This window comes from Lathyrus oleraceus, chromosome 1, assembly GCF_024323335.1.
Source record: "Lathyrus oleraceus cultivar Zhongwan6 chromosome 1, CAAS_Psat_ZW6_1.0, whole genome shotgun sequence".
In the NCBI taxonomy this organism is placed as follows: Eukaryota; Viridiplantae; Streptophyta; class Magnoliopsida; order Fabales; family Fabaceae; genus Lathyrus; species Lathyrus oleraceus.
In genome coordinates, this window is record NC_066579.1 from 431,427,020 (window position 1) to 431,445,265 (window position 18,246).

Sequence of the window (18,246 nt, forward strand, 5' to 3'; positions counted from 1 at the left end):
ACAATCTCTCAATCAACTCCAACTCTCTAACTCTCTGGTTGTTACTACTTTTATATCGATTAATCAATGTTGTTCCATATCATGTTTTTAACTGTTGTAACAGTTGCCTTAACCATTTATCAGTATTGTTCCCCTATCTAACAATAACAACCTTAACAACTATAATAGTTATTTCAGCTTCTAACTCTCTATCTGAACCGTCAAAATTGTTACTCGAGGTTGAGCTGCCATAATCAAATTAGTATACCAACCTTAAATTGGATGTAATATTTACTATAACACACTCGAGCTTACCCATATTTTTAAGTTTTAGATTCCTATATGTACATCAATACATAATCTCCCCAACACAAAACATATAGAGGCAAAACATTTTAACTTAATTTTTTTTTGACAAACACATATGGATATAAATACGAGTCTAATCGATTCATTCAAACTTTGTTATACTTTTTAAAGTCTTTAATTTAGTTTAATTTAATTTTAAATATAAATAATTAAAGTAGTAGAAAATAAAAATAAAAAAATAAAATATAATAATGAAAGAATTATGATAATGAAAGGGGCAGTGTTAGCTGAGAAAGGGTTTCGGAGATTCTGCTCCGAGCCTTTCATTCATATCAAAAATCAATCAAACATGGCGATGGCCATGGCCATCATCACCAAAAAACGCTTTCTCACTCTACCCATTCTTCATTCCACCTATCTCTTCTCCACCACCACCATTCCAACATTCCAATCCCCATCCAAAACCCCCCTCGAAAAACAATTCGAAACATGGGTCAACCATCTCAAACCCGGTTTCACCCCTTCCGACGTCAACAACGCCTTAACCTCCCAATCCGACCCCGACCTCGCCCTCGACATTTTCCGTTGGACCTCCCAACAACGCTCCTACAAACACACCCACCTCACCTACCTCACCATCATCAAACACCTCACCGCCTCTCGCCGCTACCAACAAGCCGAAACCCTAGTCGAAGAAGTCATCGCCGGCGCCTGCGACCCCACTCTCCCTCTCTACAATTCCATCATCCGCTTCTGCTGTTCCCGCAAGTTCCTTTTCAACCGCGCATTCGACGTCTACAACAAAATGTTAAACTCACAAGACTGTAAACCTAATCTCGAAACCTATACTTTACTCTTCAACTCGCTTCTTCGAAGATTCAATAAATTAAACGTTTGTTATGTTTATCTGCATTCTGTTCGGTCTTTAACCAAGCAGATGAAGACTTCTGGTGTTATACCTGATACTTTTGTCTTGAATATGATTATTAAAGCTTATTCTAAGTGTTTGGAACTCGACGAAGCTATTAGGGTTTTTCGCGAAATGGGCTTGTATGATTGTGAGCCTAATGGTTATAGTTATAGTTATATTGCTAAGGGTTTGTGTGAGAAAGGGAGGGTGGAACAGGGGTTTGGATTTTATAAGGAAATGAGAGTTAAGTGTTTGGTTCCTAGTACTAGTACTTATGTGATTATTGTTTGTAGTCTTGCTTTGGAGAGGAGATTTGAGGATGCTGTTGAGGTTATGTTTGATATGTTGAGTAATTCTAGGTCACCGGATCATCTTACTTATAAGACTGTTTTGGAAGGATTGTGTCGCGAAGGGAGGGTTGATGATGCTTTTGAATTGCTTGATGAATGTAAGAAGAGAGATGTTTACATGAATGAGAAGATGTATAAGATTCTATTCGATGATTTGCGGTTTGTGTGCAGGGATTAGAAGATTTTGTACTAATTGTCTTCATGCCCTTGTTCCGACGATGTGGTTACAGTGTTATTTTTTCTCCGAGTTGAACTTCATTCAGAACCATCTATTGCTTGGTAGTGGTAGAGGCTGATTTGGAGAATTCTGATGAATCCTGTTAAAGGTATGATCAGACGCAAATGCTGATGATGATATCACGAAGCTCCTTTTTTGGTTGAAAGGGTTACTAATAACAGGATGTTATATAACCTCAGCTCTGTGAGGCCACATGATTCCACAGTTGGAGCAAAAACAGGCATGTAATTTACACTTGGTGAAATTGCTTGTGGATAGTTTGCTAGATGAGCATCTTATGATATCTTATAACAAGCTAAAGCAACACAATAGTCATCTGGTTTTTAGTATTCCAGCTGAATTTAACTGCAATAAAGCTTAGCTGAAAGTTTTGTAGTCGTAACATTTGTCTATCGGTATGTCTTAACGTTAATCTTGATGGAATATGGGAGGAATTTCATTGTGTAACAATCGACTCGGCAGGATCTTGTGTATTCTGAATAAATAAATATTTACCAAAATGTAGTGATCATATTTATTTACTAATGGAATTTTGTTTCTCTTTACAATGTTTATTTGTTGCTGTTAAGTTATATGTTGTGCTATTCCAATAGTTTATCGGTTATATCGCGATTAAGTTGACATATTTATATAGATGATATCTTTATCATTGAATTAGATAGCAGTTCCACATGATGATGGTGATGACAGAGCTCCTAAAGCTAATTTAAGTGCCTTGTTTTTCAAGTTTGTATCTTCAAAAACTCTGTTCCAATACGAATGCCATTTTCTCAATCTAGAATTTTTTTTTCAAGATAACTCAATTTTCACGTAGGAACGGGATTGTCTTCATGTCTCCAAACCTGGCAGCTCATGTTTAATAAATTTATGTGTTAAACGGATTGTTGATTATGTAAATTGATAGTTGTATAAATATTCTTTCAATTGTTACCTGTTGGAATATTCTTGCATGTACAGTGGAAAGACTTTTTTTCTTCTTTAATTTGTAAAACAAAGGTAACCTTTGGCGCAAGTGCCCAGGGATGTACAAAATTCGGTCCAGTGGAAACTTCAGAATTTTTATTTGTTGGTTTGTTTTGGGACCAACACGGTCTAATCTTTGAAGAGAATTTTTTATGGTATTCTATAGGATAGAAAAATATTACGGAAAATCGAAATTGCCACTTAGATTTTGAAGATCCAATTTCGGACGTATTTCGGACGTACATTGTTTTAAATCAAAACGTTAATTGATACGGAGATGATTTTTCGAAATATTTTAAACATACACCATGCATTTTAATCTGAAAGATATTTTACATGTTTATTATTCCGGAGATGCATCTCCATTTAGAGTTGATGTAGATGCATCTTCATACCCTATCATAACGGTTTAGAATTCTAGATTATGTTTGTTTTATATGTCATGAGATTTAAATCATACATTTGATATGCAAAAAACGACATATATAAATTAAGATGGTCCAAAAATGACATAAATAAAGTCAAAATATACGATAAAGTAGAATGAAGTGAAAATAAAATATAATCCATGATGGATCCAAAGTACAACTACTATATACTAATGTGTATGTTAGACTATAACTCCTCTGCCTCCTCGTGCTCCTTGGCGTCCACTACCTCCGTCCTGCTGTACATCAGTGTCTTTCGTGCCTTTGTCATAATAGCATATAGGACCTGTCTCACCTCAAATCCATAAGGGAAGATACCTCTGTCAATGCTTACCCGTGCAATCTCCACTATGCGACCATATCTAGGCAAAACATCATGAGCATGATCTAATTATCCCTCCTCCTCCTCTAGTATCTCCTGATGAGCTGACATCGATGGATCTCCTAAAGCAACCTGCATCATATACAAATGTGACACCCTGAAGAACCACCTGATGTGTCTGTCGACGTAGCTCCAGTCGCTCTCAGCTATGATACTCCGTGCTTCCTCCGATACCAGATGACTAAGATAATCATCAAACATGAAATCCATATCTCTACGTGTCATAACAAGAGAAACAAAGACAACAGGGTGTCTGAGAATAGTCTGAGTATATCTGAACTGCCGCATGATGCGCTCAGACAAATGAGGAAATGTGAGACGTGAGCCGTAAGCCAACTATCCAAGGTATAACACTAGGTCGTCAAATGGTCGCGTCTCACGGTGATAGACATAGTTGTTGAATTGCATATCCTCGGCAACCAAGCGACCAAGATACACTATAAACGACTATATCGCCTGGTTTCCTCTGAGCCGGGAAAATGCAGATGCACACGGCATATCCTCAGTGTAAGTCGGTACACACACCTAGCCGGAGATGCGCGGGAAGTCCTGAAGGATCCAAGTCTGAAAAGTGTTGGAACAAACGAATCATCAGTAAGGACGTTCCAAAAATGTAATGAAAATGACACAAAAACATTACAAGACCAATAAATATTATCGTCAGTAGTGTGATGCTGCATGTGACCTACTTCGTCTTCCACATATATTCCTATGATAACTTTGAGTACAAGTAAACCAAACAAGTGGCTCCCCATTTGTACTCATGGATTCAATCGAAGTCCTCGAAGTACCGTAGGTAGACAATATATGTTTAAGTGGCATTCTTGTCCATAAAAATCGTAGTACTAACCAAATATATCAGGTATCCTCTCATAGCATACGCTCTATGTAGTCCACTTGCTCGTCATCACCTATAGCCTGCTCTACCCTAAGGAACTCATATGTATATATCTTTTTTAGAAATTCAAACTTATCATGAGTCCCTATGGTTTTTTCCAACTCCTTCACGGCTGCTTCTAGGTCAAGTCCTAGATAGTCTACCATCAACTCTAGTACCTCATCTTTTTCTAATCATCTCATGATCTAGAAATTTTCCCTTGATCGGAAGATACATCAAACACGACACATCGTCAAGTGTGATAATCATCTCCTAAGCGGGAGATAAAATGACGAGGTCTCGGTGTGCCATCTCTCCACGAATGCATTAAGCATCCCATGATTGACCGTAATACAACCGATCGTGCACAAGTTATTTATCTTAGATAGGGACAAAGTTGCCTGAAACCACCCGTCATTAGGCTGAGGCAAGCTAGTAATCTTTCGCTTGTGGTTAATAAACTTCAGCGGATCACAGTCATGCAGAAAAATAAATCAGTGTCAGAAAATTATAATATAATAATAAACATAAATTAAAAAGAATGAATTCAACTAATGTTACCTCTCCGTCCCAGATATGTCTGGAAATATGATCCGGGTACAGTGACAGTAGTGACAACTCTATAGGGTCTTCTCCAAATGTCCGAGGTGGTTCAAGCTCAGCAACCTCAGCAGTCGGATTTGGCACTGACTCAGAAGCATCATCAGTTGGAGGTCGCACTGGTGCCTCAGGTACCACTCGTGACTCGGGTACCTGAATAGGTTGGTTGCCGTAGATGAACACTTTGGACCTAACCACATAGAAAGAAAGTGACATAAGGTTAATGATACATCATGTACAGTTAGATGATGCCGGACAAAACAGAAGAAACAAAATATTTCTGTCTTATTCAACTTGTGTTGACACATGATCTCAATGACGGTGGCAAAATAGGTCCGACCTTCCGAATAAGTTTATTTTACCCTCACTTTTTTTTACGTCACATATCAAAGTTTTGAGTCTTCATCTTCTGCATCATATCCGGTGCAGACATTAACTTAAAATTTTTACATTTTTAAATTTAAATGTTCGCCGGTCTCATCCAATTTTATTGCGAGCTTTTGTAGAACAGACTAAATCAGGGCAGACATTTCGTTTACCAAGTTAGATTTCACTATATCTTAGGACTATGTCGTGTCTATGTGAAGCACCTTTGAACACAAGGCCTCGTTAATACTAATTTGATTATAGATTCTGTTCATAGAGAAAATAAAAGATTCAAGTTGGACTTATATGTCTGGATATACTTGATGTTGATTGAAGAACCTTTGAATTTGATTGATGGAAAAAAAATTAGTTTGAATCTTTTATAATTTTTTTTTAGAAATGAGGAAAGAGAACGGTTCTAGTACGATTTAAACTCCAATACCTTTCGGAGATACATCTCCGAAATACGTTTGAAGATGCATCTCTGGAATTTTTTAGCGTTATCTTAAAGTTATATGTACTCAGAATGTGTATGAAGATGCATCTCCAAAATATGATGATATTTTAGTATATTTAATTGATGCACTAATAATATATATGATACATTAAGAAATTCTCTCATTGTATCACCATGTCTTTATTAAAGCTATATTCCATCGATTATATCCGATTATATCAGATTAAAGGACATATTCAGGTTTAAAAATAGGTCCCATCTAATGTTGAGCGTACAAAATCTGACTTAACTTGTCATTTGCTCACCTAGATGCTAATCATTTGAAATAACCGAGACCTATTTAGTCATAGATCAAATAGTTAATATGAAATTGATATCATAAAAACATTTACACAAGACTTAAAATAAATTTTGCAAAAAATTTGAAAGTTTTGTTGTTATTTCAATTTCAACACATCCTACTGCGCATTTCATTTGTGAAAAGGTGTGGTATAGATGTGGAGTATGAATGGAATTGTGGAAATGAGTTAAAGAAAAGACCATCCTTGCTATGAAGTTGATAGCTAACAATCTTCTATGAACTGTAACACTATTGATGATAAATGTTTCCTTCAATAACACACCAATTCACGGCTATTACAAGTGGAACAAACAGTGTATAATAGTAGTATTTTCAAACCAACAAACCTCAACTTGCATAATCACATTCACAAACACTCCCTGATTCCTAAAACTTGTTATCAACATATACTACACAAGACTGCTACAACTAAAACCACATCAAACAAATGATGTTGATCTTGAAACTTGAGACCGTGCATCTTCGAAATCTTCAAACTGATCATCGTCGATTTTCTCAGAACTCAAGCTTGGTGGAATGAAAGCCCTGAACATCAATTCCATGTTTGGAACTCCCTTAAGCGCTGAAACTGCTGCAACCTCAAGTGACTGATTTTGAAAAGACGGATAAAATCTCTTTGCGCAGACGAAGCCGAATAATATCGACATTATTGGAAGAGGAAGCAATAATGGTGCATAGTAGAATTTCTGCACCCCAAAGTATCCAAACATGGTTATCTGGTACAATATCAAAGCTGCTATTATACGGTTGTTTATGTGAGGCCACATTCTTCCATAACTTTCATATGCTGGTACATATACTTTGAGTGCCTGTTGATACCAAGATATTACAAAAATGTACATTAGAGATTAGAATGACAATCTTTAAGGAAAAAACAAGGTTTCATAAGAGAACATAATTTAAGGTACTTTACTTGATTTCGCAATACGAGCCATCCGAGGCCGAAATAGAGAGCACCAAATGGGATGATAAGAGGAGCAATAACAGAATAACAGAAAACAATTGTGACAATCAGCATGTCACTGGGAATTCTTGTTGCATAAGTAAGATCTCCGGGAGCCCAAGCTTGTTTCAACTCAGCTTCAGTCTTACAGAGAAATTTTTTCTTCAAGTGGTAGATAATAAGAGGAATTAACCGGGACAGCTCAAGGCCGTAGCCGATAAAAAATCTAACACAAAAAAGTAAGAAAAATCAGTTTATTTGTGCTGTGTCAATCTTTTTTTCAATGATGAAATATTTTCTTATTCATGCGTCTAGTAGAAAAGCGGTTAAGAAGCTTTAACATAAACATCGACAATAACTATAAACAAAAACTAATTGAGGTCAGGATGATATCTTACTTCAGTGCGACGTAGGTCAAGAAAAAAGTAGCGTTGCCTGGAAGACTTTCAGCTAGCAAGCGCACAACATCTTTCGGTTTATCCTGAACTTGCTTGAATGTTTTGAACAAGGTTCCTCCTAAAGTAACTCCAATGAAAACGTTCAACACCGTAAAATAAAAATATTTTCCAGAAGCAGCCCTGACGACATGGCTTTCGGTTGGAATGCCCTCTAATCTAGACAGAAACATAAGCAACTTTGGTAACATAGCCAAGAAAACTATGAGTGCAATTTGAGGGAGATAAGCTTCAAGCACTGTCTTCAAAGCGGGGATATTCACAACTGATTTTAGGAATGGGAGAAGCTTCACCAAATTCTTCAGAGTCGTAAATGCAGATATAAACGTGATGGGAATCATGTAAAAGAATATGGCGAGTGCAACAATGAAATACACCAAGTACTGCCTCAGTTCTCTTTGAAAATACTTGATTTTCAAATTAGGCCATAGTAGTTGACAGGGTTCAGGAGCATCGAAAACCGACCATCTATCAACCGTTTGCGCATGTAAACTCTGAGACGCAGATGCTGCAACCACCCTGTTTGAGAAAAAAATGATAGCAGCATTTTGTTGCTTTTCTTTGAGAGTCACCTTTTGCTCAGTTTCCAATTTCGCAACCAATTCATTAATCTTTTCATTGCAATACTCTATGCTGTCCACTTTTTTACCGATAATTCCAAGGCAGCCAGTCTTGTTGGTCGGTCTAGCACCTTCTGGTTTAGCAGTTGTTTTTGAAGCTGCATATACTGCTTCGGCACGAGCAAGCTTCTTCTTATACCCTTCCAGCTCCTCCCAAATCTTGTCCACCTCTTTATTGTCTGTTATAATCATAGACCTGTAAAATGCTTCAGGATATATGGTTTTAAAATAAGAGTCAACCTGTTCCTTCCTAGTCTGACCCTCAGGAACAGGAGGGATGTCTCTCACGACAATCGCAAACTGTTCAGGCTTCACATCAGGAGACTTGAAAGCTTCAGATCGCAGAAACGAAACGTGTCTATAAGCCTTCCATAAGAGGAATAATGAAACAAGTGAAATCCAATAACAGGCGATAAAAAACGCCCACAACCTTGCACTGCTTGCCTACACATAGAAGAATAAACTTAATCACAACTAAAAATTACCATAATAATACTATATTATATGAAAATGGTAAGAACTACTGATCTTACCGTGATGTTTCCCATCGATAACTCGTCAAGTTCATTGAAAGTCCCTTTGCTAACTGTTTGTTTCTTTCCACCACCATCAGTTATAGCAACGGGTAGAAGAACCGGTAGCAGAATAATGCCGGCTACTATTAAGATACTGAATACTGGAAATGAACATGAAAAGTAATAATTAGAAACTGAATACTCAATTTGTCTCTCATATGATAAGAGTTGAATCAAATGAAGTGATTTTGACTCCATAATTGATTCTAAATTGAAGTTAGAATTTGGAGCTTTTGCTTCAAAAAATTGACTTGTATCAGCAAATTAAGAGTTGAATCTACTAAACCATAAATGTTTTTTCATTCAACTCACAATCAGTCATAATCAAATTCATTCAAAATCAATTGCTTTATCCTAGAACCAAACACATCCAAACAACAACCAGAATAAGGTAATCAAAGACATGAACACAGAGAGAAAAGCATGAAGAACAAACCAGTGCTGAGAAAGACAAAGTAGACAGCAGCATCAACACCAGAGATATCAATAACATCTTGTTCAGAAGAAGAATAAGCTTCTATAATCCAAGAGAAAGGGTTTCTTGACTTATATCCAGTTTCAAATGGATCCAAACCCCTAATAATCCGATTAGGATAGTACACCACATTGTTTCCAGGTTTACTTTGTAAAAAAGCAAACAAAATCATCAAAACCAAAAACACCAAAAAGGAAGTACCAAGAGATGTTATGAACGAAGAGAAATCCATCTAAACAATTCACAACCAACAAAAAAAGGTTATCACTTTCAACTACCTATAGTGCATTCATTGAAAAGGGTAACGTTGAAATTGGAATTAACTAATAGAAACAGTTAGAAATAGGAGAGATATGAAAAGGTTGGTTTTTGATTGTGTGTGTGTGAAGTAAATGGGAATGAGTGATGACCCAAGATGAGAAATGGAAAGATGTATGAATGGTGGTGATTAAATAAGGTAAAGTGATCGTTGTTGTATGTGGGGTATCTTTGTTTCTTGGATTTGTTATATTCAATTAAAGCAAGTTTGAGTTTTTTCTTTTTGAGAAGGGAGTTAAAGTTTGAAGAATGTGAATGTGATGTGATGCGTGGGAGGAACGAGTAGGGAGAGTGTTTGTTTTTGAGAAGGGGTTGATGGATAACGGTGATGCAGAGGAGAGAGAAAGTGAGGAGAGAGAGATGTTTGAAAAAGACAACTTTCTCCATGTTATAGCTTATAAGAAACATAGCACATGGCATAACATAGTATATGTCATGTTATTTATTTTTGTAATACCCTTATTACCCTTCTATTTATTTGGATCGTATGTTAACATTATCCATTTTTTTATTATCTTAACCCTCTCTATATTTGCAAGGACGTAAGCTATAAAGTTTTGTTGGATATTTAATTAAAGATTGTTTCATTGGGATAATAATGGAAGGTTTAATTATAACTTGATCAATATAACTTACCACTTCAAAATAGCAAGTTTTGTCTTTTGGACGTTTCGATTTTAAAAATGGGGTTAATTTTAACGGTTACATATTTAATATTTTGTCTTTTAGTTTCTTTTGGTAATATTAGAAAGTTGTGTTGTTTTGGCTTAATTAATAGTAGTATAGTATACTATACTAATTAGTAGTAACGTGTTATGCTTTAATTTTTTATTCTATGCTTTGGAGAAAGAGAAAAAATCATTCAAAGCATCATACTCCAGCTCACGAAGTTGACACAAAGTTGGATATACTTATGATCACTTGTATTAATTAATTCTAATATGGAAATGAATTTGAAATTTATTTGTTACTTGTAGATTATATGTATAACTTCTATCACAAACTCTCGTTCAAGTTGCACGGAGTCAACTTTTTTTTTATATGGAAAAATCACCACGACACAAATATTTAATTGTGAAATAAGTTGATCAAATTTCAAATGAATTCTTTAGAGAAACAATATGAATTCTCCACCATTTTCTCAATTTCAATATTTTTTGAAACCCCTAACCTCATAGACGATACAATCATGGGGTATTTTGAGATACAAATTAAACCAATGAATATGCCTATGTATAGGAAGCATTATCCATAGTGGTAAATATACTCTTGCCTCATTCCAAAAGTTATTAAACTCCTAGTTTTACTACCATTTCAAGAAAAGTGGAAAATATAGTATAGATCACCTCGGAGGATTTATTATGTAATATGATAGGAAAAATAGAAGGAATTCAATAAATTTCAGATGTTTTCGTTATCTTTGACATCAACAATATTTATGTGGTATTCTTCGCTCCCATCAAACTCAATACAAACTTCGACAAGCAAAAAAAGGTGTTTTTATGGTAGATTTTAGTAAAACCATGTCTTGAAGTGGATGAATCGGTTGTACACTTCAAAGAAATGTTCTCAAAAGAAGGACGAAACATTGATAACTCACAAATTATGAGTTATTATAAAATCTAATACTTAAATTGATCTTTTTATTTAATTATTCAGTAGATTAATTGATTTCACTTTGTTGTTTTATAGTAGTTTATACAGAGCACAATAAGTGCTCTTTTTTGTTAGTTTTTATGTATTTGTTGCTTGTGTAGAGTTAACTTCTAATGACGTTTGACACGATAGTCTGGAACAATATTTTTAACCTAACTAAAAGTACAGAGTTGGATACAGTTGAAATCATAGAGAAACATCATTCACATTCCTAGGGCACACATGACAACAATATGCAGATTGAAGGATATTTCAATTAACTATGCAAATGGCTAAGAGTAAGGCACTGGAGGATAAAACTTTGCACCATGTACACCCACTATAATTTCATGCTCTTTTGCTTGCTATAAAGGACAACACCACCTGAACTCTTGCACCACCAGCCTGCCACGCTACACTTTGTCCCCCACATGATGATTGTATTTGGTTCTGAAATGGTGCGAAATGAAAGAATTAAAGGGAATATTGTTATTTTCCTTGGACCGGAATGCACAAATATCCATAAGCCCATGACCCAAGAGAATGTGAAAACACAAGTAGAAGTGACTATAAAAGGATATCTTTGAGGAAATGAAAAGGGTTCAACATTTTTGAAGATAGAAACACTCAGAGAAAACCAATGAAAGAAGTGAGTTGAATAAGGTAGAGATTGTCCCTATCATCATTATAAGTGTATACTACCAGTTCTAGCATGACAGAAGTAGTCTCTTGGTGAATAACCATTGCAAGAAGACGAAGAGGTTACTCTTAGGTTATTATTTTTTTTTCATCATGTATTTGAGAATGTTTAGCTTAGGAACTAGTATTGTTGTATATACTAAGTTCAACATGAGCTAAAACCTTTTATGTTGAGCAATGTGAAGTTAATATAAAGTAGTCTTTTATGTTTAATAATGTGTTGTTAGTATTTTGTTTTGTCATCTGTTAAACTGTTATATGTCTACTTCTTTGACTTATCAACTTAGGAAAAGATATAAGCTTGTTGTTGTAAGAGATCCAACAACAAGTGAATTTCATGATAAAAGTGGTTAAAAATAGTAGGATAAATATATTCACAAGATTAGTTATTTTAGAGATAAAGAGCTACAATCGTAGAGTATATTTAGAAGAAGAAAAACAGACATGCATTGAAGTTATAAGTGAGCCTTAGAGATTTGTCCCCTTGCTTTAATGTATATGTTTTTGATGTTGTAGAAATACACCATAAAATCATTTTATGATCTCTCATGGAACGATATAACACATCATGCACACACAACTGATAAGTTATATTCCTGAATCATTGCCCAACATGTTCTCTATTATTGAACTCACTTGCTTTCTTAAATTGTTCTTGGCGTTATTTTATACCAAATTGAACTTGTGACACTAATAAACTATTTTTAATATTTCTCTTGCTCATTTACAAAAGATAGTATTTACAAAATCAACCTAAGTTATTTTTCACTCTCTGTGAGTTTGACATCCTTATTATTTTATTACTTGCTACTTAAATCATACATGTGTACTAGCATGTGACATCACATGTTTTCAACCAACAAACGTGTCCGGTCCAATTTCCTGATGCATAATATACATGAGTGATTATTAATATGTATAATCTCTTAAGAGACGTGTTGGTGAGATCAGTTTTTCCTAATTTGAACGATTTCTTTCAAAGGGAATACACATTGAACAATTTATATAAAAAAAAAAGAGTTATGATAGCCCAAGAAGATACTCACATATTGTCTCCATCACTGACACATAAGTAATTGATGATAATATTTCAAATGGTGTGCGTGTGTGTTGGAAATTGTAATCTTCAAAAGAAAAAATATTTGTATATTTCCTTGAGGAATTATTTATTCTTGAATAAAGGAAATCAAAGGCAAAAGATCTTGCAAGTGATATAACTCATATGAGTACTCCACGACTAACTTCATTGTCTTCAAGAAAACAATTGAAAAAGCTATCAAGAATGGAACATTTAAGTTTGTCGATAAGAGATTGTTGAGATGACTATTAATAGATATCATTTTCCAACTATGGAAATTAATGGCCACAATATCATTTTCCAAAACAATTGGGTTTTTAAATTAGTAGGAAATGGAAGAATATGTGGAAGTAAGTTTGGCAACATAAATCTACATCAGTTAATCCATAACCATGTCAACAAACATACAAACATTTTTATTTGATAGATTGATCGTTACAATGAGTCCAACCCTTGATGATTTAAAAAATGACAGACCTCCCATGATATGATGAATTACTTAAAGCCCATTGATGATTTAAAAAACTACATACCTCCCAAGATATGACGAATTACTTAAAGCCTAGTAAATTGTTATGTTGCTATTTAAAATCCTTAATCCCTTTAGAATTCCTCGATCAATGAGTCCAACCCTTGATGATTTAGAAAATGACATACCTCCCAGGATATGACGAATTACTTAAAGCCCCTTGATGATTTAAAAAATGACAGACCTCCCAGAATATGACGAATTACTTAAAGGAAATGTCTTTCGTTGAAGATATTGTGTGACCTATTTAAAACCAGTGTTCATCAAGGCTTAAATAAATGGTAATATGTTTATATAATTCTTTATCGGTATTGGGGATGTCTTAAATATTATGTCACTTCCGACCTTAAAAATATTTGGATAAAAACTTGGATGTCTTGATCCCAGAAAACATAAAAACTAGCTTAATGGGTGTAATATCCAATGTACTTAGAGCTCCAACAATCGATGTTGTGGTGGATCGAAAAGAGGTAAGTTCAACCTTCTTTGTTTTAAATAGGAAGATTTTTTATGTAATTCTAAATAGATAATATATTCATATTAGTAAATGTGTATCTTCTACAATCCACCAAAGACTCGTGTTCTAGGAAGGTGACGAAGAAGAGTTTGTGGAAGTTGATAAAAATCCATTCACAAATGAGGTCAAAATGTTTGAAACATTATTCTACTCACTTCAACTAAACTTTATAATTGTTTCCAAGGAGTATGAAGAGGAAGTAGTGAAATCCAACCTCACTAACTAAGGCTTATAGTTGAAAGCATATGTCGACCTAGTCGATTCTAAAGTATTAGATGTCATTGTTGGAAATTCTCCAAATTCCTGCTCAAGAGTTTTACCAAAAGCTTGATGAATTCCGAACTAATCTTGATTAACAAGAATTAGTCTTTCTAATTAATTATTCTTCTTATTCTTCACTCGAGTGAATCAACCACACCTTAGTTACAAAATTTCGCTGCACAATGATAATTATAGAAGAAAAGAAAATGTATTTTGGGGAAGAAAAGTTTAGGGCTTTAACGCGAGAAGGAAGAAGAAGAATTTTTTTTATGCAGAGTTTTTCTCTGCTCTTAAAACTGAGTTTTATTCAACTGTGCAATTGCACTTCTATGTTGTGCTACAATCAATAATAAGGCACCTTCCTATTTATAGATTGGGATTTATTGCACCCTAAGAAATCTCTAACAAACTAGCTCAACTTAAATCACAAAAAAAAACTAAGTCCAACGAATATGTCGAAGACACACTTCTTTCAACATTTTGACAGCTATTTCAAAACGACACACTATGCATTTTAATAACAACTGCCTATGTCGAAATTGTTGCATTGACACAGTGAATTACATTCTTAACACACCACCTAATTCATTATGTCTAAGCTATCTACATTCATCATAGCCCTTAATTTCTTGAACACTTCGACATGCAATCCTTTCGTAATGATGTCTGCAATCTGATTCTCAGTTCTACAGTGTTCCAAGTTCAACTTTGCTTTTACTACTTGGTCTCGAAGATAATGGAACCTAATTTCGATGTGTTTGCTTCTTCCATTTGTTATTGGATTCTTCACCAAATTGATAGAATACATATTGTCGATCTTAATGGTGATTGCTCCATAATTCTTCGTTGTAATCTCTTCGACCAAGTTCACCATACATATTGCTTGACATGCACAAAAAGAAGTAGTTATATACTCTGCTTCACACGACGACAGTGCTACTACTGGTTTCTTTCTTGAACTCCAAGGAACTGGTGCCCCACCTAGCATAAACACATAGTCAACTGTTGATTTTCTATCTTTAACGTCACTACACCAACTTGAGTCGGTGTAACCCACTAGCTTGTATTCTTTTCCATCATCAGTTGCAGGAAAAAAATGCCATAGTCAATAGTTCCTTTCAGATACCTTAGTATCCTATTTGTCGCTGCTAGGTGTGATACATTTGGCTTCTGCATGAATCTAATGATCATACCTACATTGTATGTTAGATCAAGCCATATGTGACAAAGGTATCAAAGTGATCCAATGAGTCTTCTGTACTGCGTTGGATCAACATCATCTTCATTTGTGTCTTTTGACAATTGAAATCTGAGCTCAGCTGTAGTGAAGTTGGGTTGCAATCTTGCATCTCAAATCTCTTGATTACTTCACCTGCATATCTTCTTTGGTGTATCATCAAGCCTCTACTACTCTTGTAGAATTTGATGCTAAGGAAGTATGAGATATTTCCTAAGTCTGACATTTCAAACTCCTCAATTAAATCATGTTTGAAATCTTCGATCTCCTTCTTACAATTCCTGTTAACAACAGGTCATCGACATAGAGACATAATATAAGCAATTCACTATTGCTTCTTCTTACATATACTATATGCTCAGTTGTTAACTTCACAAATTCCTTCTCTCTTAGAAAGTTATCTATCTTCTTATTCCAAGCTCCTGAAGCTTGCTTAAGTCCATACAGGGCTTTATGCAATCTGTATACCTTGCTTTCTTTGCCTTGATTCATAAACCCGCCTGGTTGTGCAACATAAACTTCTTCATCTAAGGGGTCATTCAGAAATGCACATTTCACACCCATCTGACATATGTGCCAGTTGTTCATGTTTGTTATACTAACAACCAACCTGATTGTTTCAATCCTAACAAGAAGTGCAAAAACTTCATCGAAGTCGAGTCCTTCCTTCTGAAGAAACCTTTTTCCACAAGTCTTGAATTTTTTTGAGTTACTTCCCCTTTGGGATTCAACTTCACCTTGTATACCCACTTCACATCAACTTCCTTCTTGCTTTGAGGTAATTCTACAAGTAACCATGTGTTGTTGACTTTGATGGACTTCAGTTCCTCATTCATTGCTTTCATCCACTTTGTATCCTTCAATGCCTATGTTGTATTGACTGGTTCAACATCTTCATAGAAAGCATAGTGTACCAGATCACCTTCATCATCGACCACATCATCTGATGTAATCACACATTCTTACAACCTTGCAGACATGTGCCTTGTTCTTTGAGGTCTTCTTGTGCTTGCCTGGCCTCTGACTTCTTCATGTCGAAATTCTTTTTTGACTTCACTTGCTGGTTCTTCACATAGGATTTTCATTGAATCCTTCTTTATATTTTTAGTCTAATTCCATTCCTTAAGCTCATCCATGATCACGTCCCTACTGATCATTACTTGCTTGTTCACTGGATCAAATTACTTGTATTCTCCAGTCGAATGATATCCTATTAGAATTATTTGACTCGACTTATCATCAAGTTTTCTTTTCAACTGATCAGGCACATGTCTACGTGTTATAGATATAAATACATTTAGATGATTCAAGCTAGGCTTGACACCAACCCAACAATCTTCTGGCGTGATTCCTTCTAGCCTTTTCTTTGAACATCTGTTCATGATGTATGTTTTAGTCGACGCAACTTCTTGTTGGTGTAAGCCCTATAGGGAAATAATTTTGGTACTTGTATCGAATTATTTATTAATAATAAAAGGCTTTTTCTTTATTATGTTTATTTAGTAAAGTCCCTAGAATAGCTAGTCCGTTTAATGTATCAAGTGTGACTTAATCGTGAGATCATATTAAACATAAGGACACTATTCTTAAAGTATCTGTAGTCGAGCTTTATTTTAAAGTGGGATAACATTAAAGCATTAAGACTATTATGTATATAGACTGATGATCACATCTCATGGATCATGGATAAGGAGTTATCAAGTCTTAAACATAGGTATGAATATTAAGAGTAATATTTGTACTGGATTGACCCGCTATGAGAATACTATATAGAATGTTATGCAAAATATCATAAGTTATTCTCATGGTGATAATGGTGTATACCACCCTTAGACCTGAAACCACTATGGACCCTAGATATAGAGTCGAGTGCCTTATTGCTGATCAAACATTGTCCGTAACTGGATAACCATAAAGACAGTTGATGGGTACTCCACGAAGCATACTAAGGGACATGAGTGACCTAGATGGAATTTTCCCATCCTGCGTAAAAGGATATATGTCTATGGGCCCAATATTGAACTGGACAAAGATGACACGGTCTATGCCTTGTGTTCAATATAGACATAAGGGCAAAAGGGAAATTGTACACATAAGTTTTATCACAAAAGGATTTGTCAGATCACATGACATTTTCGTGTCTTGGGTAGCAGTGATGTGTTGCTAGATACCGCTCACTGTTTGTTATGTTAAATACGTGATTTAATATAATTGCCAATGCCGCGAAAACCTACAGGATCACGCACAAAAGGATGAATTGATGAGAGATAGAGTAACTAAGGAACACCGTAAGGTACGGGGCACTTAAGTGAATTGTAGAATATCGTAAGGTACGGTGTACTTAAGTAGAATACGAAATATGGTAAGGTACCATGCGCTTAAGTGATTTTGGCATATTATAAGATATGGGCCACATACACTTAAGTGGGCTTTTTAACTTGCGGCCCACACAAGTGGTTCTATAAATAGAACCATTGTGCAGAAGCATTTTGTGTAGTTTTTGCAATTTCGTTTCTCTCTCTCTCTCTCTCTCTCTCTCTCTCTCTCTCTCTCTCTCTCTCTCTCTCTCACTCACTCACTCACTCAAAGCCTTCATTCGTAGCAGCTAGCACTGAGATTGAAGGAATCCGTTCGTGTGGACTGAGTAGAGGCGTTGTCATCGTTCAACGTTTGTGATCGCTCCG

The 18,246-nt window shown here is 35.3% G+C and overlaps 2 protein-coding genes across 2 annotated transcripts; one reads left to right on the top strand and one right to left on the bottom strand.

Annotated features, from left to right (window-relative positions):
- Positions 1-552: 552 nt before the first annotated feature.
- Positions 553-2,340, top strand: LOC127079956 (pentatricopeptide repeat-containing protein At3g25210, mitochondrial). Its single transcript, XM_051020306.1, has one exon. It carries the CDS (start codon positions 557-559, stop codon positions 1,724-1,726), a length of 1,170 nt encoding a protein of 389 aa, XP_050876263.1. The 5' UTR covers positions 553-556; the 3' UTR covers positions 1,727-2,340.
- Positions 2,341-6,431: 4,091 nt separating this feature from the next.
- On the bottom strand, positions 6,432-9,973 carry LOC127079961 (CSC1-like protein ERD4). Its single transcript, XM_051020311.1, has 5 exons — positions 9,250-9,973; positions 8,772-8,914; positions 7,562-8,682; positions 7,134-7,389; positions 6,432-7,029 (listed from the first exon to the last, which is right to left on the bottom strand). The coding sequence occupies exons 1-5, from the start codon at positions 9,518-9,520 to the stop codon at positions 6,640-6,642; spliced, it is 2,181 nt and encodes a 726-aa protein (XP_050876268.1). The 5' UTR covers positions 9,521-9,973; the 3' UTR covers positions 6,432-6,639.
- Positions 9,974-18,246: the final 8,273 nt, after the last annotated feature.